This window comes from Nomascus leucogenys, chromosome 22a (assembly GCF_006542625.1).
Source record: "Nomascus leucogenys isolate Asia chromosome 22a, Asia_NLE_v1, whole genome shotgun sequence".
Lineage (NCBI taxonomy): Eukaryota > Metazoa > Chordata > Mammalia > Primates > Hylobatidae > Nomascus > Nomascus leucogenys.
In genome coordinates this window covers 142107253-142134071 of record NC_044402.1, presented here as the reverse complement: position 1 = coordinate 142134071, position 26819 = coordinate 142107253, and the positions used below count along the sequence as shown (strand labels likewise).

General features: G+C 57.3%; 1 protein-coding gene across 5 annotated transcripts in view; it reads right to left on the bottom strand.

Annotated features, from left to right (window-relative positions):
• Positions 1 to 2331: 2331 nt before the first annotated feature.
• The window catches only part of LOC115832318 (D-2-hydroxyglutarate dehydrogenase, mitochondrial-like), a 32369-nt gene continuing 7881 nt past the window's right edge, over positions 2332 to 26819 (bottom strand). For 4 of the 5 annotated variants that reach the window (XM_030802372.1, XM_030802374.1, XM_030802373.1 and 1 more), the window contains 6 exons: positions 25537 to 25730; positions 24502 to 24670; positions 18455 to 18598; positions 17359 to 17501; positions 12482 to 12647; positions 2332 to 3404 (listed from right to left, as the gene is read on the bottom strand). In XM_030802372.1, coding sequence (XP_030658232.1) covers positions 3145 to 3404; positions 12482 to 12647; positions 17359 to 17501; positions 18455 to 18598; positions 24502 to 24670; positions 25537 to 25730 — 1076 coding nt within the window. In that variant the 3' untranslated portion in view covers positions 2332 to 3144. The remainder of the gene's footprint in view (positions 3405 to 12481; positions 12648 to 17358; positions 17502 to 18454; positions 18599 to 24501; positions 24671 to 25536; positions 25731 to 26819) is intronic. The other variant, XM_030802376.1, reaches the window with a different exon arrangement.

Genomic DNA, 26819 nt, shown 5'->3' with positions numbered 1-26819 from the left:
GAGCTGTCTCCAGGGCACCAAGGCCGGTGGCCGGCCTCACGCAGATCCACCGAGTTCTCCCGCATTGGCGTCACTGTGTTAACTCCGCGGGTTGCGAGGCACACAGTCTGCCTGGATGTGATCGGGTCTCATCAGGTTTTCCCGCTGTCAGGTAGAGAAATCTAACAGGTTTCTGGCATGTGAAAACTGGCCTCCCATCCACCACACAGTGTGGGTTTTCCTCACGGCAGACAGGCCGTTCTTCGGGCCAGCTCGGGCCAGCCAGGTGTCTCACCGGCACCTGCTTCGCCTGGCTGTGTTGCAGTTCACATCATCTAAAGGAACAAAAGAAAAGCCTGAGGGGGATCTAAGAAGCCCCTCTCCCCATTGCTGGATAAACTGGAGGCGAACATGGCAGGGCAGGGCAGCAGCGGAGACGGCGGGACTCAGCCACAGAGCTCCGGGAACAAGTGCCCACGGCTGGTGGCAGGGCTGGCACTGGCAGGACATGCCCGGCACTGGCCTGCTCCGGCCCAATGGCCACCGCAGCCTCCTGGAGCCAGACCCCAGGGAAGAGCAGCCATGGCCCCTTCCTCCTCCAACAGTCCTGGGACTGTGTCTGCTTTCCCAGTCCCCAGAGGCCCAGCGGCAGGCAGTGTGGACGCAGAGGTCCTGCTCTCCCAGGGTCCAGAGGGCACTAGAGGAAGGAATCCCTCCTCCGCCCTCAGCAGGCAAGGCCAGGCCTCTGCAGCCCCACAGCCCATGCTGAGCCCAGATCCTCACGGCAAGCCCGGGGCTCTGGGCTTTTCGCTGTCACCCGGCTGGCCTCTCCAGCAACAGGAGTGAGCATTTAGACCATGGCCAGGGCCGGAGGTCCTTAGGAGAGCAGTGGACCCCAGGTCTGAGAATCACAAGTCCCTACCCGGGGTGGGACGTGGGGTCGTGCGGCCAGCATGGGCAGAAGCTTGAAAGCCCCCCAAGTCACCCCTGGGCCAGCAGCAGCCACCCAGGGCAGGAGGGCAGGTGCACAGCCAGGGTCAGCGGGTCAGCAACTCCCCTGGCCTGCGGCCTGCCCAGCAGGGACCATGTGCCCAGTAGCAGAGACTGAAGGGCAGGAGCCGCCAGCTGACCTCAGAGGACACGAGTGGCTGACCTCGGGGGACACGGGCACACGCTGTGGGGCTTTGTGCCAGGCACCCATGGGGCCTGGGGTCTGCTCTGTGCAACAGATACTGTAGGGCTGCCCATGGGTACCCAGCCTGGGATGGCAGAACAGTGGCCAGAGCCCAGGGACAGAGCTGGGCCTTGGCCAGCAAGGCAGGACAGCCCCAGGTGCCCCCAGGCACAGCAGGAAGTAGCCCAGGCATCGAGCGGGACCCACTGGCTCTGCTGGGCCAGCATCAAAGTGCCCCTGATTTGTGCCTTCAAAGCATGCTGGATCGGCTGGACACAGAGGCTCACGCCTGTAATCCCAGCACTTTGGGAGGCTGAGGCGGGCGGATCATGAGGTCAGGAGATCGAGACCATCCTGGCTAACACGGTGAAACCCCGTCTCTACTAAAAATACAAAAAATTAGCCGGGCTCGGTGGCAGGCGCCTGTAGTCCCAGCTACTTGGGAGGCTGAGGCAGGAGAATGGCGTAAACCCGGGAGGTGGAACTTGCAGTGAGCTGAGATCACGCCACTGCACTCCAGCCTGGGCGACAGAACGAGACTCCGTCTCAAAAAAAAAAAATTATCTGGGCATGATGGCTCACACCTGTACTCCCAGCTACTCAGGAGGCTGAGGTGGGAGGATCACTTGAGCCCAAGAGGTCGAGGCTGCAGTGAGCTGTGACTATACTCCTGCACTCCAGCCTGGGTGACAGAGTGAGATCCTGTCTCAAAAAAAAAAAATCATGCTGGACCAAGGCCCCCCCCCCCCCCCCGAGGACCTCCACCAGGAGGACGTGGCCTGTCCACACAGAGGCCCCGGCTAGGCAGGCGCGCTCTGCAGGGCAGTGGGTCAGAGGTACGTCTCCCCCTCTGAGCAGGATCCGAGGTCCTCAATGCCCACAGGGACAGGAGGGGCCCATGGATCCACCTCAGTCAGGCCCAGCCGCCGAGGGCCTCCAGGGCCACCAAGGGCTACGAGGTGCCCGTTCCATGTCCAGGCCTGCCCTGTGCAGCCGGTGGGAGCTCAGCCGCCACCAGGACAGTGCACGGGGACAGGAGGCACAGTGACAGTCACAGTAGCGTCAGGCCCGGCCACACTATGGCCCCAGTGGTCCAGGGGCTGTGGGAATGGGATGCACAGGCCCTTCACAATGGGCTCTGAAAGATGATTTTCCAGTAACAGAAGCAAAGAGAAGGCTGCAACCAATTCAGATTTTTACTGGACATTCATGACAGAAAGAGATGTGCGTCCAGCTGCGTCGCCCAGCCCATCCGCTGCCCAGGGCGGCTGACGAACAGAAACGCACGCTGCAGCGGCCCTTGCCCGTGCCAGGGCCTCGCCCGCAGCACCACACATTCTTTGTAGAAGCAGAACCCGAGACTCAGAGCACAGCTTGTCCTGATAACTGTCTTCCCAGCTGGCAGCCCTCTAGAAGGGGCGGGAAATGACATTCCTGTCACTCAGGCCCAGACATAAGCCACAGTCACCCTCCCAAGGGCGTCCACGGCCTGAGGGACTCGGCTCCATTCAGCAGAGCCACAGCCCTCGGGTCCTCTCGGCAACCCACGATCACAGCCCATGGGGTCCTGCCCACAGCCCCCCGCTGCCCACGCATGCCCGGGGAACGAGCAGCAAATAGGTGGAATAACCACCCAGTGCCTCTCCCCAGGCTGCAGCAGGCAAGGTGGAGCCAGGGACCACTACCACGCAAGTGAAACCCAGCCCCGCTTCCACGTGGGCAAAGCTGCCGCCACGCCGGCCTGTCCAGGATGGCTGCAGACGCCCCACCTCGCCCTGCAAAGGAGGGAGCCTGCCGCGCTCCCCATTCTGCCAGACGCTCCTGCCCGAGGGCCTGCGTCCGGCAGTTCCCCAATGGGGTCTCCCGGTCCCTTCGACCAGGTGCCTGGTCCCCTGCCCACTGCTGGCTCACCACTCAGAGCCACCACAACACCCTCGCCCGAGAGCCATCCGCTGACCCCCAGTGGGCCTTGGCAGCAGCGGGAGCGGCCATCAGGCCTGGCTGGGCAGCGTCTTGTAGGGGTTGAGGATGCCCTTGGGGTCCAGCAGGACCTTGAGCTGCTGCATCAGCTGCAGGACCTCGGGGGGCTTGCTGTAGCCCAGGACATCCCTCTTCCTGAAGCCCACGCCGTGCTCCGCGCTGACGCTGCCCTGCTGCCCGGCCGTCCACTCATACACGTGGGGCTCCAGGGCACCCAGGAGCGACGGGCTGAAGGCCTCCGCTGTCACGTTGAGGTGCAGGTTACCATCTCCTGGAGGAACAAGGGCACACGGGTCAGGCTGGGCAGGGCAGCCCCCAGGACCCCACTCCTCCCCCAACAGCCCCTCCCCAAGATCCCCTCCCCAGCAACCCCGAGACCCCTGGCTGAGCCTCACCCTCATGCCACTCATCCCGGACGTGCTGACCCCTCCTCTGGGGCCGCTGCTACCTTGGCTTCTCCCTGCTTCTCTCCCCAAGTTCTCCCCGCTTCCTACTCCCTCTGCCCAGGGCCCCCATCTCCTCAGGCGGAGAGTGACCACATGAGTTACCGCAGGGCCCACCACTGCCTCCCTCCCGAGCTGGAAGAGCCCAGACCGTCTCCCAGTCTGTACCCCCAGCACCTGGTCAGATGGAGGGGTCCACAGTGGCGCCCAGGGCAGCTCTATCTGGATGCCCCCACCCCACAGGCGTCACCCCTGGAGCTGCCCAGCCAGTGCCCACTGCAGACGAAGCCCTGGCTCCCAGCCGCCTCCTCTCTGGTCCACTTACCCCACACTGAGCCCCCAGGGCAGTGGTTCTCCAAGCACACCCTGGCCCTGGCCCGCCCCACGCACAACCTCCTCTTCTGACCTCAGAGGTCAAGAAGGCGACGGCTCAGAGAAGAGGCTGGGGAGCGCCAGCGTCAGAGTCAAGTGAGGACCCCAGCCCACCTCCGGGCCAGCAGGAGAGGGAGCCAGAAACCAGCTCAAGGGCTGCCCAGACGAGGCCAGTGGCTTTTAACGCAGAGGTGCACGCTGAGGAGGAGCCCCAGAGGCAAACAAGGACGCACCACCCCAAACTGTGCCATGTTGGGGTGAGGGCTGTTTTCCCACAAGGGCAACTGAGAAGCGGCAGATCCAAGAAAAGCTCCCCCAACTCAGGTCCTGCCTCAGAGCAGCACAGGAATGACTGACAAGGGCAAGGCCCCTCCCTCCACCAGAGCCGACAAAGGTCAAGGCAGCTTCAGGCCCTGCCGTCCTCTGCCAGCTCCCTGCCTCCTCCGAGATGCCACCTGGAGACTCATAGTCCATGTCCTGTCATGTGACGTCCCTAAAACTTGACTGTTTGTTGAAGACGCCACGTGGGCCTGAATTCACAGCCAGCTTTTTGAGAATCACTCATTCCCTGGCCACTCCCAAGTAGATGTGAAACATGCACGTCATGAGCCTCTGTATTTCTCCTGTTAATCTGCCTGTAGCTGCAGGGTCCATCCCAGCTGGGAACTCGAAAGGGTAGACAGAAAACGATTTCTCCATCTCTACGAGAACAAACGCGAGGCAGGGAGCACAGCAGGGACCCCTCCCACAGTCCCCACCCCTCACAGTCCCCGCCCCTCCCCCAGTCCCCGCCCCTCTCCCAGTCCCCGCCCCTCCCCAGTCCCCGCCCCCCCACAGTCCCCGCCCTTCCCAGTCCCCACCCCTCTCAGTCCCCGCCCCACCCACAGTCCCCGCCCCCCACAGTCCCCGCCCTTCCCAGTCCCCACCCCCCACAGTCCCCGCCCCTCACCGTCCCCGCCCCTCACACTGTCCCCACCCCTCTCACCGTCCCCACCCCTCCCACAGTGCTCAGGCCAGAGAGGGCTGAACACAACCCCTGCCCAGGGACTTGCCCAGGAAGGGCTGGTTGTGAAAGAAGAAAAACCACATCCACAGAATGTGTTCGTTTTGTTTTGTTTTTTTGAGACAGGGTCCCCCTCTGTCACCCAGGCCAGAGGGCAATAGAGCAATCCTAGCTCACGCTTCAACCTCCTGAGCTCAAGCAGTCCTCCTACCTCTGCCTCCTGAGTAGTTGGGACTTCAGGCATGTACCACCATGCCTGGCTGATTATTTTTTTTGTAGAAACAGCGGGTGGCGGGGAGGGGGGGCCGGTCTCACCATGTTGCCCAGGCTGGTCTTGAACTCCTGACCTCAAGCAATCCTCCCACCTCAGCTTCCCAAAGCGCTGAGATTACAGGCGTGAGCCACGTGCCTGGCGTCCACGAAGTATGTGAATACAGTCACGCTTCATAACAACGTTTCCCCCCAACACCAGACCACAGAGATGATGCTGGTCCCATGACATTAAAATGGAGCTGAAAAATTGCCATCACCTTAATGATGATGTCACCATGTTGTAGCACAATTACTTGTTAATATCAGTTTAGTGTAGCCTCAGTGTGCGGTGTTTATAAAGTCTAGAGTAGAGTAGGGTCATCTCCTAGGCCTTCGCAATCCCTCACCCCTCACCGACTGCCTCGCCAGAGCAACCTCCAGTCCCGCGAGACCCACTCGTGATGAGCAGCCCACGCAGGTGTGGCATTTTTACCTTTTATACCGTATTTTTATGGTCCCTTTTCTAGGATTAGCTTTTGTGTTCAGGCACATACTCAGCATCATGTCACAACTGCTTCCGGAATTAAGTGGATGACAGCTGTGGTTTGTCACCTAGGGGCAATGGCTACACCACACAGCCTTGGGGTGGAAGAGGCTGTCCCATCTGGGTGTGAGTGCCCTCCGTGATGTTCGCACAAAACGAAACCACCTAATGACACATTTCTCAGGACGCATCCCCATCACTCAGCAACACCCAACTGTATTCCCAAGCAACCGCCAGCCTGCACCCGGAACTCACACTGCCTCGGGTCCCAAAGGCTGAGAATGCGCAGATTAAAGAGGTTCCGGGCGGGGCCCAGGCCCTCACCCTCCCCACCCACTGCAGAAGCAAACCACCTCCCCTGCAGGCCTCAAATAATTCCTACAGATAAAAATCTAACGAATATGAGCTCATGCCAAAAATCACACACACAAGAAGACAAACCACCACGGGTAAGGTCAGAATCAGACCCACAAACACCTCAGACGCTGTCATTTCCAGACACAGAACACAAATGTGTCGTGTAAAGAAATAAGACAAAAATATAAAACCAAAAAATCTGACCAAGCAATTTTTAAATATCCACGCCAATCTTCCGGAGATGAAACGCATCATGGCTGGCCTGTGGACCTTAGCAGACAGGTCTGACGGCCGATCACACACGGCAGAGAACGCCAAGCTGGAGACACTGCAAATAGCATCCAAACGCCAGAGGCGGGACCCTGGCAGCGGCGGACAAGAAACGAGGGCGCTCGGACTGAGTTCCAGGAAGAGAACAGAGGGAGGGAGAAACGGTGTTTGAAGAGACTCTGGTGGCTGAGGAATTTCTAAAGCCAGCAAGACCCCAGGGCCCCACAAGTGCCAGGCAGGTAAACAAACACTCACCCGGCCGACACCCGGCCGAACCAGAGTGAAACCGCGAAACCCCAAAGACAACGGAAGGAGCTGAAAGCAGCCAAAAGGAAAAAGCGGGCCGGGCGCGGCAGCTCACGCCTGCAATCCCAGCACTTTGGGACACCGTGGCAGGTGGATCACGAGGTCAGGAGTTCGAGACCAGCCTGGCCAATATGGTGAAACCCCATCTCTACCAAAAATACAAAAATTAGCTGGGCGTGGTGGCGCACGCCTGTAATCCCAGCTGCTCGGGAGGCTGAGGCAGGAGAATCGCCTGAACCCGGGAGGCAGAGATTGCAGTGAGCCGAGATCGCACCACTTCACTCCAGCCTGGGTGACAGAGCGGGACTCCATCTCAAAAAAAAAAAAAAAAGAAAAAAGGAAAAGAAAAAGAAAGAAATTATTTATTTCCCTCCATTCTCTCCATTCCCCCGAGGGGAACAGCCCTGCACTGAGGCTGTCTCCGCACCAGCAGACATCAGAAGAGAGAACAGAGGCTCCCTTCTGCCACTGGGAAGCAACTGTCAACCCAGAACCACTGAAATCCACTGAGGAAAAGACATTTTCATCAACTAAATCAGTACATTTCCAGACAAAATCTGAGCTGTTCCGTCACCTATTTTTCCATGCCAGGGAAAATTCTGGAGGCTGAGATTCAAGCAGAAGCTGTGTGCAAACTGGCTACACAGAATCAGGACGGTGACATGGTGACAGGGTTATGCGTGACTGAACAAGGCAGAACCAGAATACACCACCGAACAGCATGCAGGGGCCCCTCAGTGTCCCTGGGGGACTGGATACAGGACCCCTCGGATATCAAAATCCTCAGATGCTCAAGTCTCTGACATGAAATGGCATGGGATTTGCATATAAACGACACACATCCTCCTGTATATTTTTTTTCTTGAGACGGAGTTTCGCTCTTTTGCCCAGGCTGGAGTGAAGTGGCACAACCTCGGCTCACTGCAACCTCCGCCTCCCAGGTTCAAGCAATTCTCCTGCCTCAGCCTCCCAAGCAGCTGGGATTACAGGCACACGCCACCACACCTGGCTAATTTTTGTATTTTTAGTAGAGATGGGGTTTCACTATGTTGGCCAGGCTGGTCTTGAACTCCTGACCTCCAGTGATCCACCCACTTTGCCTCCCGTACTGCTGGGATTACAGATGTGAGCCACCGTGCCCGGCCCCTCCTGTATACTTTAAATCACCTCTAGATTACTTACGATTCCTGGTACGATGGAAATGCTGTGTCTGTCACTGTTATACTACATCGTCTTTTGTTTATTTTTTATTGTTGTATTGTTATTTTTATGGTTGAATCTGCAGATGTGGAGCCCGCAAATACAGGGGCCACCATAAACTGGGGGGTAAACGACAGCCAAAGTGACGGGGCCCTGAAGTCCTCTCACTATGCAGCCATCAGGGCTCCCAGAGAGGCAGAACCAGCAGGATGTGTGTGTACAGACAGAGCGAGCAAGAGAGTGAGATTATACATCTTTAGAGAAAGATACAGAGAGAGAAAGATGGAGAGACACACTGAGAACAGAGAGATGACAGACACTGATTTTAATGAACTGACTCATGTGACTGAGGGAGCTAAGTCTAAAATCTGAAGTCCAAGTCAGCAGGCTGGAGATCCCAGCAGGAGCTGGTGCTGCAGCTCGAGTCTCCATCTGGGTCAGAATCCTCTCTTCCTTGAGAGATCTTAGATTTTTGCTCTTGTGGCCTTCGACTGATTGGGTAAGGCCCACCCATACTGTGGTGACGGCCTTCGACTGATTAAGGCCCATCCACACTGTAGCAAAGGCCTTCGACTGATTAAGGCCCACCCACACTGTGGCTACGGCCTTCGACTGACTGGGTAAGGCCCACCCACACTGTGGCAAAGGCCTTCGACTGATTGGGTAAGGCCCACCCACGCTAGCAAAGGCCTTTGACTCATTGGGTAAGGCCCACCCAGACTGTAGCAAAGGCCTTTGACTCATTGGGTAAGGCCCACCCAGACTGTAGCAAAGGCCTTTGACTCATTGGGTAAGGCCCACCCACGCTGTGGTGGGAGATCTCCTGTACTCAACATCTGATTTAAATGTTAATCACACATAAAAAATATCCTCACAGAAACATCCAGACTGGAGTTTGACCAAACGAGGGTACCAGGGCCCAGACAAGCGGACACAGAGAATTCACCATCACACATTGTTTGGGAGGAAGATAGTGACTCTGATTAACCTCAAACCCAGAGGGCTAGAAATGCCCACTGTGGTGCTAGGGCAACCACCAACAGTTAGTAAACGGCAAAAAGCTAAATGACAAAGAACATAAACCAGAAGAAGAGCAAAATACAGAGGAAAAAAACAGACAAGAAGTGAGAGACAAAGAGCAGGGTGAAGTAAACAAATCCAAACAGTGGGCCACAGCACGTGCTCAGCAGCCAAACGCTCTCATTCAAGACGGCAAACAAGCACGTGAGAAACCTGTCCGGGGGCGTCCACAAGAAACACATCTCAATCACTAAGGATGGAAAAGCTGAAACTAACAGGAGGAAAAACAACACGTCAGGCAAACACTAAATAAAAGAAAGTGAGCATCACTGTGTAATAAGCAAAGCAGACACCAAGGCAGCGGGCAATGCTGGAGACAAAGAGTGAGTCCATCGCGTTAGGAGATTCAGTTTCCCAGAACAAAGAGACGAACCTCATGTCCTGTGCCCCTAAGAACACGTCTCCAGAACTGGCAAAGCTACAGGAGGGACAGTAGTCTGTTGTCAGCGGATTTCTAACACCTCCCTCAGGGAGTGACAGGTCAGCAGGATGTAGAATGAACACGCGACGTATACATTTTATCTGATGGATCTGTACAAACACTGATTCCACCAACTGCAGAGAGCACATTCTTTCCAAGCCCTCCACAGTTATGAAAGCTGATCACAAGCCGGCCACTGACCAAGTTTCAAAAATCTGATCTGATACGGACCAAGTTTCCTGGGTATAATGCAATAAAAAAGAAATCAATAATTTTTAAAATAACTAGAAAACCACCACGTTTGGAAATTAAGAAATACACGTCTGCATAACTCATGGGTCAAAGAAGAAATGATAATGCAAGCAGCAAATAATGCCAGGCACAGTACCTCACGCCTGTAATCTCTGGCTTTTAGAGGCCAAGGAGGGAGCATTGCTTGAGGCCCCGGAGTTCAAGACCGGTCTGGCCACACAAGTGGCTCTACATGACTCTGGCTCTACATATATATGTATACATACACACACACACACACACACACACACACACACACATATTATGTGTGTGGGGGGGGCGGTATACATCAGATCTCACTGTGTTGCCCAGGCTGGTTTAGAACTACTGGACTCCAGTGATCCTCCCACCTTGGCTTCTTGAAGTACTGAGATTATAGGCGTGAGCCACTGCACCAGGCCTACAAAAAATTTTTTTTTTAGTTAGCCAGGCCTGCTGGCGTGTGTGAGGTGGCGGGCCTGCTTGATCCCAGAAGGTCGAGGCTGTGGTGAGCCACTGCACTACAGCCTGAGTGACAGCGAGACGCTGCCCCCACAAAAAAAAACGGTGTCGGGGGCATCCCACAAATGCTAGATACAAAGACAACAAAAGAATATTTGAACAACTTTATGCCGATATGGAAAAAAAATTAGCAATACCAATCTAGAAGAAAGCTTGAAAGTCCTACAGCTATTGAAGAAACAGAGCTATAATTTTAAAATACCCCCCCAAAAAACCTCCAGGCTATTCACGTTATGAGTTTGATACCAAAATCCAGCATGGACAGAAGAAAGGAACAGTGTGGAATAGAATCGCCCACCAAGACCCCCGTCAAAATGCCACACCAAACATAAACAAACTCATCTAGCAAGATACAAAAGGATCATGGCCACCTTGGGCCTACCCCAGAAACACAGACTCCTCTGACTCCAGGGGGACCAATCAGTGTCACTTACCACACTGATTACAGGTAGACAAGCACCTGGTCACCATGGTGGATGCAGGAAAAGCAGTTTAAAAATTCAACATTCATTCTTGCTTTTTTTTTTTTTCTTTTTTGAGATGGAGTTTCACTCTTGTTGCCCAGGCTGGAGTGCAATGGTGCAATCTCTGCTCACTGCAACCTCCGCCTCCTGGGTTCAAGTGATTCTCCTACTTCAGCCTCTCGAGTAGCTGGGATTACAGGTGCCCGCCACCATGCCCAGTTAATTTTTTGTATTTTTAGTAGAGACGGGGTTTCATCATGTTGGCCAGGCTGGTCTCGAACTCCTGACCTCAGGTGATCCACCTGCCTCAGCCTCCCAAACTGCTGGGATTACAGGCATGAGCCACTGCGCCCGGCCCATTCTTGCTTTTACAAAGTAACAGAGGGCTCATTCCATTTCTGACCAAGATGGTCTGCTTCATCTGTGGCCAAGAGACACTGAAGTTACCTGAACAGGAGGAAGCCTCCTGGCTTGAGGTCATATTCTGAAATATTAGGGCTCCCGCACCCCTCTTCTCTGGATCATGCCCTTACCCCCTTCCCATTCAGGAGTCCTGCCTTCCTATCACAGAAGATTACCAGCCATCTATGTCAAATCCTCCAGATGTACCCCTCCGCAGGCTGGGCAACTTTGGGCAAGTTACTTAAATTCTCTGAACCTGTTTACAGGTGTGTAAAAGGGAAGCAACACCAGTCCTGACAGCTGTTGTGCAGAGAACTTTCTCCACATCAGGTGCTTAGAATGATGCCTGGGACAGCACGGGTCCTTCGTAAGTGATACGTGTTATCATCGTCATGCACAAAACCCTAGACCCTCCTGTAACCACAGAGGTGGCACCTGAATCCCATTTACTGGCAGGTGGATGGAGGCTTCAGGTCAGTGACTCCAGTGCCACCAGGCCAGGGAAGAAGCCAGAGTGAGCACCTGTCAGGCCCCAAAGCCACGTTCCACACCCCCAGCCCTGCCTCCACCCCTGCCCTATAAGCTGACCTTTTAGACACCTCGCTCCAAGGCTCCAAAGAACTGACAGGAAAACAGCTGGGCACGGTGGCTCACTCCTGTAATCCCAGCACTTTGAGAGGCCGAGGTGGGCAGATCACCAGAGGTCAGGAGTTCGAGACTAGCCTGGCCAACATGGCAAAACCCTGTCTCTTCTAAAAATATAAAAATTAGCCAGGCCTGGTGGTGGGCGCCTGTAATCCCAGCAACTCGGGAGGCTGGGGCAGAATTGCTTGAACATGGGAGGTGGAGGTTGCAGTGAGCCGAGATTGCGCCACTGCACTCCAGCCTGGGTGACAAGAGTGAAACTGTGTCTCAAAAAAAAGAACTGATAGGATTGAAACATTTTCTTCCTATGAATTAATAGCTTGCAAGTTAAAGCATGATTTTTCTGCAAAAAAAAAGACGATCTGAACATGGTTTTGAAACTCTCCCATCTGAAGGGGTAGCCGCAGCTGGGGGCTGCGCGCCAAGCACTGAAAAGGCCTTGGGGGCCGGGCCCTGTGAGAGAGCCCCTGAGACCCGCATCCCGGACTCTGGGGTTAAGGCTGATGCCCTCCAACCCTGCATCCCAGTGAAGATCCCAGAATGTTCTGGCTGAGCCATGCACTCTGCCATTAAAAGTGCAGGATGGCAGTCTTTTCCAAAATACTCAAAATGAGCCATGACAACGATTAGGATCTTCCCTTCCCTGTTAGACACCGTGGTCCTGCCAGTGTCTACGGGAGATATGCTAAGCCAGAGACCATGGTCCATCTGCCCTGCCTCGCAGCCTGGGGGGTGACAGTGACCGTGGCGCTCCCCACCAAGCACACACAGGACCGTGGCCCCGGGGCGCCGCTCACCGAGGTGGCCATAGCCCACCACATGCTTGGCGTGCGGGCCGAGGCGGGCGCGCAGGTCATTCACGATGTCGTAGAGCCGCTCCACGGGGAGGGAGAGGTCGTACTTGTAAACGTAGCCGTCCCGGCTCAGCGCCTCTGTGATCCTTTCCCTCAGGGCCCACAGCATCTAGGGGATGAGACGAGATGAGACAAGGGCTGGCTATGGGAACGACACCCGGGGATGGGGGCACACCGCACGGGGTTAGGGCAGCAGCACGTTCTGCATCTTCACCAGGTGAGGCTCCAACCCCGGAATCGACCCCCGGACAGCGAATGCCCCAGGTGAGGCTCCGACCCCGGAATCGACCCCCGGACAGCGAATGCCCCAGGTGTGGCTCCGACCCCAGAATCAACCCCAGACAGGGAACGTCCCAGGCTCCACGACAGCACCGAGCACCCTGGGACTCCGGCAGTCAGGCGGCTGGGACACCTCACAGAAGGGGGACAGCGATGACGGAAGGGGGAGGTGCCCACCTGCAACTTCAGCTCATGTCACGGCACGGAGTGGCAGGGGCCAGGGAAGGCCCCGAGGATGAGGATGGGCCTGGACACTCCCTGAACCAGGGCGGGGCAGGGTAGGGAAGGGGCGCAAAGAGTCACACAGGCAGTGGGGACGACAGCAGGGCCCAGGCAGCTCAAGGGGCATGTCGGGGTGGGAGGCAGGGACACGGCAGGCGGGCCACAGGGGAGGGAAGGACATGGTGGGCGGGTCGTGGGGGAGGAGGGACACGGCAGGCGGGCCAAGGGTGGAGGAAGGATTCTGAGGAGGAGCAGACGGTGCTGGCTGAAGCGGAACCTGGGGCCAAATCCTGGGGCCAAATCCTGGGGCTCAGAAAGATCGGCCTGTGGCTCGCGTGGCTTTGGCTTGCTTGGAACTTCCACTGTGGAGATCTGTACCACGAGGAAGAGGACAGAGCCATCCTCTCTGGGCTGCAGGACCACCTCCCCCTGCAGGGTCCCACACAGGGCTCAAGCCCAGCACCTGCCCCTCCAGAGACCCCATCATTCCAGGAGATTCTAAGAGAAAGACTTGGCCGGGCGCAGTGGCTCACGCCTGTATTCCCAGAACTTTGGGAGGCTGAGGCAGGAGGATCACTTGAGCCCAGGAGTTTGAGACCAGCCTGAGCCACATAGGGAGACCCCGTCTCTTAAAAACAATAAAAATCAGCTGGGTTTGGTGGTGGGCACCTGTAGACTCAGCTACTCAGGAGGCTGAGGCAGGAGGATCGCTCGAGCCCAGGAGGTCGAGGCTGCAGTGAGCTGCGACTGTGTCACTGCACTCTAGCCTGGGTGACAGTGAGACCCTGTCTCAAAAAAAAAAAAGAAAAAAAAGACTCTGTTTTATTGAGATAACCACAATGCCACACTGACACTTAAAAAAAATAACAACTCCTCACCACCACTGGGAATCCAGCCAGTGTCCAAAATTCCCCCATTTCCCCACCATCCATTTTTTATTTTTTTGAAGTCTTACCATGTTGCCCAGGCTGGTCTCAAACTCCTGGGCTCAAGTGACCCTCCTGCTTCGGCCTCCCAAAGCTCTGGGATTACAGGCATGAGCCACCGTGCCCAGCCCCTCTCATAAACTTTTAGAGCTAGTTTGGTCAGATCAGACCCTTGGGTCACACCATGCCCTGAGCAAGAGCACTTCCTACAGACCCTTCGTCACACCACACGTGCATGGCTGCAAGGCCGGCTTTCACCTCCACCGTCTGGCAGGCACCAGCTGCCTGCGGGGCCTTCTCACCTCCTCATCAGACCGGCCGCCCCATGTGTCCCCGTGGCCACAAGATGGGCTCTACCCTTGTCTGCTCATGCCTCAGTCACTCGGCTCCACACCCACCATCTCTGGAAGGTTTTAAAACATGGCAGGCACGTGCCCCTCAGGGCCTTGGTGCTCCTGCACCAGACTTTCTGCTCCCCACACCTCATCTTTGCTGAAATGACCCCTCAGGGTCATCTTTCCGGCCCTCCCGGCACTCCCAGGCACACCCCATGACCCTGCCTGGCCCTGCCCTCCTCCCCAGCGCTTCCTGGCTCTGAGGGGCCATGGGCTGGGCTTGTTTCTTCTGCTGCGTAAGTTTTATGGGGCAAGGCTTCTCCTGCCCTGGTCACTGCTGCCGCCCGGCAGGCACGGGGCACAGGAGGCATCTCCCTAACAGGTTTGCTAACTGAATGACACGTGACGGGTGGACAGGCAGTGCCAATGAGACCCGCCGTGGTCACTACTCAGAGCCCTGGGCATCTGGCATGACCAGTGTGGCTTCCACTCGGGTGGGCTGAGGGCTACAACGGGGCCTGGGCAGGGCTGAGAGTCCCCCGTTAAACGCAGGACCCCTGCGGCAGCGGCTGCACCTGCGCAAGCCCCATTGTCTCAACAAGTCCAAAAACCCAGGGCTCCCAGAAGGGAAAGACCACAGAGTGGAAGGCAGAATGCCTCAGGACCTGCCCAGAGCCTCGCCAACGCCGAACAACGGCACAGAAAAGCCTCAGGGCAACTGCACACAACCGCATATCCGGGCCAAGCCATCGAGCCGCACACCTAAGAAAGGGTGGTTTTGCTATCTGCATAAAACAAAGGCCAGATAACCTACCCGTCGAGCATGAGCCAGAATGAGGTACTGACAGACACGCAAGGCCTCTCCTAAACCTGTCCCAGGAAGCTTCTGGAGGTGACTTTGTAAACACAGGACCAGCCCCGCCCGGCCCTGTCCTGGTCATGAACCCGGCTCTGGGCATTAATGTTCAAGGCACAAATCTAGGACTGGACCAGGCTGTGGAGGGGCTGGGGACTGATGTGCAGATGGGGGCACTGGGGACAGTCCGCCCTGGGGGTGGCGTGGGGGATGACGTGCAGAGGCTGGGGACGTGGGGGACAGCCCGCCCTGGGGTGGCGTGGGGGCTGGTAGAGAGGTTGGGGGTGTTGGGGGCAGCCTTCCTTTGGGGTGGGGGGCTGATGTGTGGAGGCCGGGGTGTCAGGGTCGCCCTCCTGGGGCTGGTGTGGGGGCTGCATGACTCTGCCACTCCAGCAAAGCAGCCAGTGTGGGATGAGGGTCCCCGCCTGCACCACCAAGGGCGGTTGGGCTCACGTTCCCGCCCCATCTCAAGCAGAAGCTGAGAGAAGCCCCGGCGGCCGTCCTGCTCTTTCTGCTGGGAAAACAGACAGACTGGCTGAACAGCTGCTTCAGCCCAGGCCCCTGGATTGGAAGGCACAGGAGCAGATGCAGCCACCGCGATCGCCCACACAGAACGCAAGGGAGGGTGAGCCTCTGTTCGTGTGGTCACTGGGGCCTGAGGACTGCTTGTTACTGCGGCAGAATGTAAGGGAGCTGACTGTCACAGTCCACTTAGAAAAATGCAGGAATGGCAGGCAGAGACCTAGGAAGGACGCACACTTGATCATACCTCTCAGTCAACAGAGACGGCATCACACAGCTGCCATTCGCCCAGAGGATGCCCCTGGGCTGGGCACCAGGACACACGAGTGAGCCCAGCCGACCGCACCCCAGCCCTTGGGAGCAGACACCGTTTTGCCCAGAAGCACTGGAATCACGACAGTCAGGCGGCAAAGGTGAGGGGGGAAGATGGTAAGGGCAACACCCAGGCTAACACGAGCCTGGAATCAACTAAGCGGGAGTAAAGGCCTGCACTCACTGCCCAGGCCCCGGTGATGGTGACCAAGGGCGCCTCCCACTGCCCAGGCCCCGGTGATGGTGACCGAGGGCGCCTCCCACTGCCCAGGCCCCAATGATGGTGACCGAGGGCGCCTCCCACTGCCCAGGCCCCGGTGATGGTGACCGAGGGCGCCTCCCACTGCCCAGGCCCCGGTGATGGTGACCGAGGGCGCCTCCCACTGCCCAGGCCCCAGTGATGGTGACCGAGGGCGCCTCCCACTGCCCAGGCCCCAGTGATGGTGACCGAGGGCGCCTCCCACTGCCCAGGCCCCGGTGAAGGTAACTGAGGGTTCCTCCCACCCACGCCCTGGTAACGGTGACCGATGGCTCCCGCTGCCCAGGTCCTGGTAATGGTGAGCGAGGGCTACCACTATCCAGGCCCTGGTGATGGTGACCGAGGGATCCCCCTGCCCAGGCCCTAGTGACGGTGACCGAGGGCGCCTCCCACTGCCCAGGCCCCAGTGATGGTGACCGAGGGCGCCTCCCACTGCCCAGGCCCCGGTGAAGGTAACTGAGGGTTCCTCCCACCCACGCCCTGGTAACGGTGACCGATGGCTCCCGCTGCCCAGGTCCTGGTAATGGTGAGCGAGGGCTACCACTATCCAGGCCCTGGTGATGGTGACCGAGGGATCCCCCTGCCCAGGCCCTGGTGACGGTGACTGGGTCTCTCACTGCCCCAGGTCTTGCCCCTCCTTCCTTTGGCCTCAAAAGGCCAAATCACCTGGCAACACAGTCAACGCCCCTTCCTCTGGAAAACTGCCCACCCTAGGACTCCCGAGGTCCAGGCTAAGCCTCCACAGCCCCAGGGGCTCCTCCTGCCTCCACTCCTTCCACACAACTCTATGCGGAGCTGCTGCTGATTGGCCGCTGAAATACAGGCTGCAGGGGACCAGCAATGGGGCAGTCCCCTTGCTCATCCCATAGCATGGGTTGGGGAGGAACACGGTGGGGAAGAAGTACTTTTTAAATATTAATGAAAATGGCCTAGACACCAGGAACACATTTTCCATCCAGAGAGGCTACTCCCTCAAAGCCATGAAACCCAGTCACATTTCAGCCACATTCCACACTGTCTAGGCTGCACCAATGACCCTCCAGGCATCCCAAGACAAGGCTGGACTGGACGGACAGAGAGGGGGGACCTGCGGGCAGAACACAGGGCACCTTGACTTTCCTCTGGTCGGTGGCCATGGTCCCATCGGTCACCAGGCCGGAGCCCAGCGCGTGCTCCAGGAAGTGGCCCAGCTTCTCAGCATCGTGGCCTGTGTTGGAGCCTGAAGTCTCGATGAGGACGTAAAACGGACTCTCTAGAAGTGAGCAAGGAAGGCAGAGTGAGCAGAGGCTCCGGCTGCCAGGGCAAGAATCAGGGCTGCTCGGGCAGAACGGCTGTAATAGAAACCACTGATCTTTTGTGGCCAAGAAAGACCCAGGCAGCCTGCGGAGTACACAGCTCTCTGGCTAAGCTGACTTTCAGAAGGTTTAAAAAGTCGTCTTTGGCTGGGCACAGTGGCTCACACCTGTAATCCCAGCACTTTGGGAGGCTGAGGTGGGTGGATCGATCACCTGAGGTCACGAGTTCGAGATCAGCCTGGACAACATGGCAAAACCCTGTCTGTACTAAAAATACAAAAATTAGCCGAGTGTGGTGGCAGGTGCCCATAATCCCAGCTACTCAGGAGGCTGCAGAGGCAGGAGAATCGTTTGAACCCGGGAGGTGGAGGCTGCAGAGGCAGGAGAATCGTTTGAACCCGGGAGGTGGAGGCTGCAGAGGCAGGAGAATCGTTTGAACCCGGGAGGTGGAGGCTGCAGTGAGCCAAGATCGTGGCATTGTACTTCAGCCTGGGCCACAGTGCAAAACTCCATCCCCCAACAAAAAAAAAATTATTGGCTTTTTTCCCAGCATAAAAGTAAAACATGCTTACAGAAAGCAACGTGGGAAAACAAAAAAAAGTAGAAATGGAAAGAAAGTCTCCCAGCTCACCAAAAATAGCCACTTAGTTCCTTCCCGTCCTTCCTGCAGAAGATCAGGAAATCTGTGTAACTACAAACCTTACACAGGACCAGGGCAGCCTATTCTTTGTCCTAAATATGTTAAGAGCAGCTTTCTTACACATGAGCCCAACGGCCACTCCATGCTCCACCCAGGGACCCTCCACCCGCCCGGGGACTCCCCGCCCACCCGGGGTCTCTGAGCCGTCCCATGTGTCCAGACGTGCAGAAGCAGCTGCAGGACCAGCTGCCCCGTGTGAGGGGTCAGTACCTTGCACCGGGCTGGCCAGATGGAGATGGCGCCCGACCAGCTGCATGCACACAGCATCCATGAACTCGAATGCAGACAGGATCTCGCCCAGCATCCCTTTGCAGGTGCTGAAGGTCTGCAGAACCTCAGCAAAGCCTGGGCAGCCTGAAACGGGTCACAGCACGTCAAGCACCGCACAGAGCCAAACCCAGCCCACCCAAGTCCCCCTTCAAAGCAGCAATATCAGCCTGACTCATGTGGGTGGGTGAGCTGGGCAGCCGCGAGGAGCGCGAGGACTGGCACTGCAACAAACAGCCCAGGGTTTGCCTGGCAGGTGCACGCCTGATGTCACCACCAGCATCTGATCAGGAGGGGCAGGTGCACACCTGGTGTCACCACCAGCATCTGATCAGGAGGGGCAGGTGCACGCCTGGTGTCACCACCAGCATCTGATCAGGAGGGGCAGGTGCACGCCTGGGGTCACCACCAGCATCTGATCAGGAGGGGCAGGTGCACGCCTGGTGTCACCACCAGCATCAGATCAGGAGGGGCAGGTGCACGCCTGGTGTCACCACCAGCATCTGATCAGGAGGGGCAGGTGCACGCCAGGTGTCACCACCAGCATCAGATCAGGAGGGGCAGGTGCACGCCTGGTGTCACCACCAGCATCAGATCAGGAGGGGCAGGTGCACGCCTGGTGTCACCACCAGCATCTGATCAGGAGGGGCAGGTGCACGCCTGGTGTCACCACCAGCATCTGATCAGGAGGGGCAGGTGCACGCCTGGTGTCACCACCAGCATCAGATCAGGAGGGGCAGGTGCACGCCTGGTGTCACCACCAGCATCTGATCAGGAGGGGCAGGTGCACGCCTGGTGTCACCACCAGCATCTGACCAGGAGGGGCAGGTGCACGCCTGGTGTCACCACCAGCATCTGACCAGGAGGGGCAGGTGCACGCCTGGTGTCACCACCAGCATCTGACCAGGAGGGGCAGGTGCACGCCTGGTGTCACCACCAGCATCTGACCAGGAGGGGCAGGTGCACGCCTGGTGTCACCACCAGCATCTGATCAGGAGGGGCAGGTGCACGCCTGGTGTCACCACCAGCATCTGATCAGGAGGGGCAGGTGCACGCCTGGTGTCACCACCAGCATCTGATCAGGAGGGGAAGGCACCAAAGAACCACACAGCACCTGAGATGGCAGTGGGACTCAGAGGGGGCATATCCTGGGAATTCTGCAAACACAGAGCCAGCAACAGGCAGCCTTTGGGAATGGCTGCATTTCTCTTAACACAATCAGCACTCAGGTCTTCCCTGCACTTGGGACCTCATCCAACAGGCGTGTTGGTGCTCCAGGGTTGGGGGGGCTACCAGCGAGGCCGCTGCCCTGGGGAAGCCGACCCTCAAGGGCAAAGATGGAAAGGAACTGAGTGGAGGTGTCTACAGGCGGGCAGCCCCAGAGACGCTGCAGCAGGAGGGTGCCTGTGCCCATCTTTCAGGGCAAGACAGGGAGGCAACGTGAAGGCATGTGGATATCAGAGAAGAATTTTCCAGAGAGAAGGTCTCACAAGTGCAGAGCCTGGGGGCAGACACCTGCACTGGGTGGCACAGGAACACCTCAAGGCCTGTGACCCGAGCACCATGTCCGGGTGTGGCTGCAGACGCGTAGAGGGCGGGGGTGTGGGAGGTGGCGGTGGTGTTGGAGGGTCTGGCGGTGAGGACTCGGCATCTTGCTCAGAGCAGGTAGGAAGCCCCAGGAAGTGGGACAAGAGTGCCTCGTCGGAAGTCGCCCCAGCTGCAGGAGGGCAGGAGCCAGGGCTGGCCGGGGCCCTGGAGAGCCAGACCGAGCCCACGAGCATGAGGGACACCAGGGCCAACCTCACAGGGGCCTGTTCTACATGGTTTAAACGTGGGTGTGGCACAAAGAGGCGAGTGACTCCTATCTGAGAGCTGGAGGTGGGAAGAGCAGGATGCGGCAGCCGGGCTGGCCTCGGGCTCCCAGGACCACAGGCGGGCGGCACACAGGTGACTGCAGTCGGAGTGGGATCAGAGCAGAAAACAGAAAACGTGGATGAAGAGGAACCACTGATCCAGATGGCACTGCCACCCAGAGAGTAAGTCGGCAGCAGTCAGGGCTGCCCCAGCCGTTCCGGGGTCCGGGGGTGAGGAGCTGCACCAGGAGCTGAAGGTGGAGGGTGGGCAAGGAGAGGGTGTGAGGGCAGCATCACAGGCCAGGCTTGTGCCAGAGGCAATGGGCGAGAGGGGCAATGAGAACTGACGGCTGGGTTGGCTGTGGGAGGACAGTGGCAGCCATGGTGGGAGGGGCACCGGGGAAGTGGGCAAGGCCTGATTAGGGCAGATCCAGAAGAAGGGGCCTCCACCCAGCAGCAATGGGCTAGGCCACATGACCCAGTGCCCAGTGAAAACACCACAAACGCTGGGCCAAAAAACACCAAAGAAGAACGCTGAAGAGGCTGGGGCAGTGGCTCATGCCTGTGATCCCAGCACTTTGGGAGGCCGGCGCAGTGGCTCACGCCTGTGATCCCAGCACTTTGGGAGGCCGAGGCGGGCAGATCACTTGAGGTCAGGAGTTGGACGCCAGCCTGGCCAACATGGTGAAACCCTGTCTCTACTAAAAATACAAAAATTAGCTGGGCGTGGTGACGGGCGCCTGTAATCCCAGCTACTTGGGAGGCTGAGGCAGGAGAATCGCTTGAACCAGGAGGCGGAGGTTTCAGTGAGCCGAGATCACGCCACTGCACTCCAGCCTGGGGGACAAGAGTGAGACTGTGTCTCAAAAACAAAAACAAAAACAAAAAAACGCTGAAGAGCATCAAGAGCGAGGGAAGAGCCTGACCTGGGGGCTGAACAGCACCAAGCCAACGCTCTCGGCCGACAGCCCTTGCCCCACCAGCAGGTTTGGCCTCAAGCTTCCCAGCCTACCCAGAGTGAGGAATCCAGGAGACCCCCACAGGGCCACATCTTAGGACTCAGGGCCAGAAGCAAGCCTGTCCCAACCAACTTGCCCTGAAGACTGCAGGGGAAGTGGCTGAACACAATGAGAAAAAGGCAGAATGGAGCCAGCGCAGGCGCTCATGCCTGTAGCCCCAGCACTTTGGGAGGCCAAGGCAGGAGAACTGTTTGAGCTCAGGAGTTCAAGACCAGCCTGGGCATCACGGGAGACCCTGTCTCTACAACACAATTTTAAAAATTTAGCCAGGCATGGTGGTACACACCTGGTCCCAGCTACGTGGGAGGCTGAGGCAGGAGGATCCCTTCAGCGCAGGAGGTCAAGGCTGCAGTGAGCCACCATTGCACCACTGCACTCCAGCCTGGGTGACAGAGCGAGACCTTGTCTCTCAAAAAAATACAGAAGAATAATGTAATAAAAAAAAAACCTCTCCTGATAAATCATGACCATGGATCAGCCCTACGCAGCCCTACACTGACCTGCTGCCTGGGAGGTTCACAGAATTTCATCCTGTGAACTTGGTCACTCCCAGGCTGAACAGACACACAGCCCCCTAGCAAAAGCAAAAGCAAACCCTCTCTGGAGGAAGGTACCTCGTCTTTGGCATCTAGGAACCCCTATAAATAATTCTTCAAACATAATGAGCTGCACACTGCCAGACAGCCAAGCACACAAGAAACTAAGGAGCCAGGAGCATGAACTAGCAGAAACAACAGACACTAAAAGCAGACCACACAGGTTGGGTGCAGCGGCTCAGGCTCACACCTATAACCCCCACGCTTTAGGAGGCCACGGTGGGAGGACCGTTTGAGCCCAGGAGTTCAAGAGCAGCCTAGGCAACATAATGAGACCCTGTTTCTACACACAGAAATTTTTGTAATTACCTAGGTGTGGTGGTGTGCACCTGTAATCCCAGCTACTCAAGAGGATGGCTTGAGCCCAGGGGCTATGACCACACCATTGCACTCCAGCTTGGGCAACAGAGTGAGACCTTGTCTCTAAAAAAAACTGTTACAGACTACACAGACTTGAAAAAATCAATTGCCTGATTATAAAACATCATAAAAAATTATTCAAAGTTTTTTTTTTTGAGACAGAGTCTTGCTCTGTCACCTAGGCTGGAGTGCAGTGGCGTGATCTCGGCTCACTGCAACCTCTGCCTTCCGGTTTCAAGCGATTCTCCTGCCTCAGCCTCCCAAGTAGCTGGGATTACAGGCGTCCGCCACCATGCCTGGCTAGTTTTTGTATTTTTAGTAGAGACGGGGTTTCACCCTGTTGACCAGGCTGGTCTCGAACTCCTGACCTCGTGATCCGCCTGCCTCAGCCTCCCCAAGTGCTGGGATTACAGGCGTGAGCCACTGTGCCCAGTCTAATTTTTGTACTTTTAGTAGAGATGGGGTTTCATCATGTTGGCCAGACTGGTCTCCAACTCCTGACCTCAAATGACCCACCCACCTTGGCCTCCCAAAGTGCTGGGATTACAGACATCAAACTATGTTTAAAGACACAAGTGGTGAGCTTGAGAATACCTAGAATAGAAAACTATAAAAAGTAACATTGCAGATTTAAAAAAAATAATAAAACTTTTAGAAATGAAAACTTTCATAATCAAAATGTAAAACTCAATGGAAGGAGGGAATCACCCACGGAGGGGTTCAGCAGCATATAAAACACAGCAGAAGAGGGTATTCGTGAACTGGAAGACAGATGAGAAGAAACTGCACAGAATGCAGCACAGAGAGACACGATGATGACAATATGGAGGGCAGATTAAGAGACACAGAAGACGGACTGAGACACTCTATGCTGAATCACAGTCCCAAAAGGAGAGGGAAACACAGGCAATATCTGAAGCAATAATGGCCAAGAATTTCTAGAACTGGTAAAAGATATCAAGCCACAGGTTTAAGAAATTCAGTAATTCCAAAGAGATGAAAAAGAACATATACACACACACACCACACACTGAAAACTTTAGAAGATCAGAAAGAATGATCTTTAAGTGGCCCAAGGCGGGCCGGGAGAGAGGCAGAATCCCTTCACAGCAGCGGCTACCGACAGCGAAGTTCCCAACAGCGAGGAGGGTAGAGGACAGCGGGCCAGCATTCCACCGGCATGAAAGAAAACAAACGCCAGCCTGAAGCCATGCGCCTGCGGAAAAGAGCCTTCGAGAATGAGGGTGAAATAAAGGTTATTTTCAGACACAGCAGAAGTGAGGAAGTGGTCACCAGGAGACTTTACCGCAGGAAATGAACGAGGATACGCTGCAACATATCCCAAACGGAAGATCGGACGCGAGAGAGTAGAGGGCAGAGAAAGTGGCCATAAAATAATAATCCTGGTGAGACTGTTTAAAACACGGAACACACATCACAAGAAGAAGATGTAGGCGGCCGAGGGAACAAGCACGCAGAGTCTCGGCATCCTCCAGGGCTGCCCAACCTTCCGGCAGCTCAAGACACTGAACTGGGAGTTGGTGAGCTAGACCCGCCACCTCCTGCGCGAAGACTGCTGGGCTGTGCGACTTCTGAACTCCTGAGGAGGAAATGCTGGATAAACCCGCCCGATTCAAATGGAGCAAGAAAGGAGCCGAAGGCAGGTCCCGGGAGAACTAAAGAAGTGGCTGTGAGGGAAGCAGGCCTGTGGAGACGGGGCAGCAGGCAGGTCTGCGGAGACCCCCAATCTGAGCTGACTGGGGAAGCCCCCCATGCAGGAGGGAATTCTTTATCCCCGCTGTAACTAAGAGTGGTGTCCTGAACTGATGCCAAATGACAGCATGCCCCTCAATCTTACGCCACAAGCTACTTAACCGACACGATGGGGTGAAGGAGGCAACACAAGCCTCGGTTTTGTTATGAAATGAAGTGTCCTCTGACCAGAGACAGAGAGAGGCCTCACTCCACACCTTTACCCGTGACCACCAGGAAGGCCAGGTCCTGGATTCCTGATTCCTTTGGAAGCAGAGATGTCAGGAGACACGGGAGCCGACTGTCCTGGGGGGGTCCCTCCGTCCCCTTCCTCACACCCACAGCGGCACCATCAGAGCAGACGCTCGAGCCCAACCACCCATCTCAAGGCACCAATCGAGAAAACCCACCGAGGAAAGCCACGTTCACAGCCCTGGGCTTGGGTGGACACAAGATGGACACCGCGGTGATGACCCCCAAAGTGCCCTCCGACCCAATGAACAGCTGCTTCAGGTCATAACCCGTGTTGTCCTTCCTCAGGGAGGTCAGGCAGTCCAGGACGGTGCCGTCGGCCAGCACCTGGGGGCGAAGAGAAGCACGTTCACCCACCTGCCAGCCTCCTGACAAGACGTCAGTCACCTCCGGGGCCAGGTGTCACTTCTGCAACAGCCTGAGGTCATGCCAAGAGGCTGAAGGACGGACTTTCCTCCCGTACGAGTGACACCCCTCCACACACAGCACCTCACTGCCCGGGGGGCATGCCCGGGGTCGGGGGCAGTGGGGAGGCTGCCTGGGAGTGGGGCATGAGCCCAGTGAGCCCAGCCCAGGACCCAGCCACCTCCGGACCCACCAGCCATAAGGCATCAAAGCCCCCGAGCTGCGGGCCTCTCCGAGTCCTGTGTGCTGGGACTGTCAGTGGGAGGCTCATACAGCTCGTGAGTGCAAACAAGTAATTTACAATAAAGATAATCAGTGGCTGGCCAGAAAAAAAAGCTACTGGAGCGTCACAATTTACTGGATGGCAGCAAAGCATGGTTTCGTGTTTGCTCTGTCCACTTGGGTAAACAGGACAGACAGCTCTGCCTGTGACACTCGGTTGGCGAGGGTGCAGGTAAACAGAGGGGCCCTGGAGGAACAGTGGGCGGCAGAAGGTCACAAAGCTGACCCTGGATGAGCTTTCCTTCACACCCGGCTCCCAGAAGCCCGCCACTGCCGGGGCGGTGTCCCCTGTAACTGCATCCTCTCTGTGTGGCCCCGAGGCAGTGGACACAAAATCACCCTCTCGTGGGAGGACAAGGCAGGGCCAGGCCTCCCTCAGGATGGGGGTGTATGTAGCCTGCATGTCCTTGAGGGGCCCCATGCACCTGCGTCACCATGTGGGCCCACGAGAGCCGTGAGAGGACACCCCGTGGCGACCTCTGCACCAAGCGGCTGCCCCAGCTCACCACTTCCAGGCCCAGGACAGTCCCGTGCAGTGAGCCGTAGCGAAGAAACCGCAGGCCTCCGGCGTTGGTTGCCACGTTTCCCCCGATGTGGCAGCTGCCCTTGGCTCCTAAGTCCAGCGGCATGATGAAGTCCCGTTCCTCCACGTACCGGCTCAGCTCCTCCAGGACGCAGCCCGCCTGGCAAACCAGAATTCCTGCAGAGAGTGACCAGGCTGCCGCAGCACTCGGCTCCCAGTGGGCCCCCGGGCTGGTGGGTCCCACCCCCCGTCCTGCACAGGCAAGCCACCCAGAAGGAACATCAGCCTCAGCGCCAGGGCCGAGGAGAAGAGGCGCCCCCACATCGCTGGCCCAAGGACGAAAACGTCCGGGCCTAACGGGACCTTTATGATTATAGTGACACAGAAGAAAAATGGGTGACATGAAAAGAGAGGAAAAAACTTCCCACCCCCACACACGCTCGTGGAAAGGAGTAGAAGAGGGAAGATTCTCAGCTGGGGCTGATCCTGCCCCTGGGCACGTGGGACAATGTCTGGAGACGTTCTGGGTTGGGGGCGCCACGGGCACCTTGTAGGCGGAGGCCAGGGATGCTGCTCAACACCCTACAATGCAGGCGCCCGACCACAGAGTGACCGGGGCCTGGAGCCCGGCCTTGTGGGGAGAGGATCCACTCACGCCTGCCACGCCCTGACACCCTGGGTCAGGATCCGCTCACGCCTGCCAAGCCCTGACACCCTGGGTCAGGATCCACTCACGCCTGCCACGCCCTGCCCCCCTGGGTCAGGATCCACTCACGCCTGCCACGCCCTGGGTCAGGATCCCCTCACGCCTGCCACGCCCTGGGTCAGGATCCACTCACGCCTGCCACGCCCTGACGCCCTGGGTCAGGATCCACTCACGCCTGCCACGCCCTGGGTCAGGATCCACTCACGCCTGCCACGCCCTGACGCCCTGGGTCAGGATCCACTCACGCCTGCCACGCCCTGACGCCCTGGGTCAGGATCCGCTCACGCCTGCCACGCCCTGACGCCCTGGGTCAGGATCCGCTCACGCCTGCCACGCCCTGACGCCCTGGGTCAGGATCCCCTCACGCCTGCCACGCCCTGACGCCCTGGGTCAGGATCCGCTCACGCCTGCCACGCCCTGACGCCCTGGGTCAGGATCCGCTCACGCCTGCCACGCCCTGGGTCAGGATCCACTCACGCCTGCCACGCCCTGACGCCCTGGGTCAGGATCCCCTCACACCTGCCACTCTCTGCACCTCACACACCTCCAGAGCAGGATGG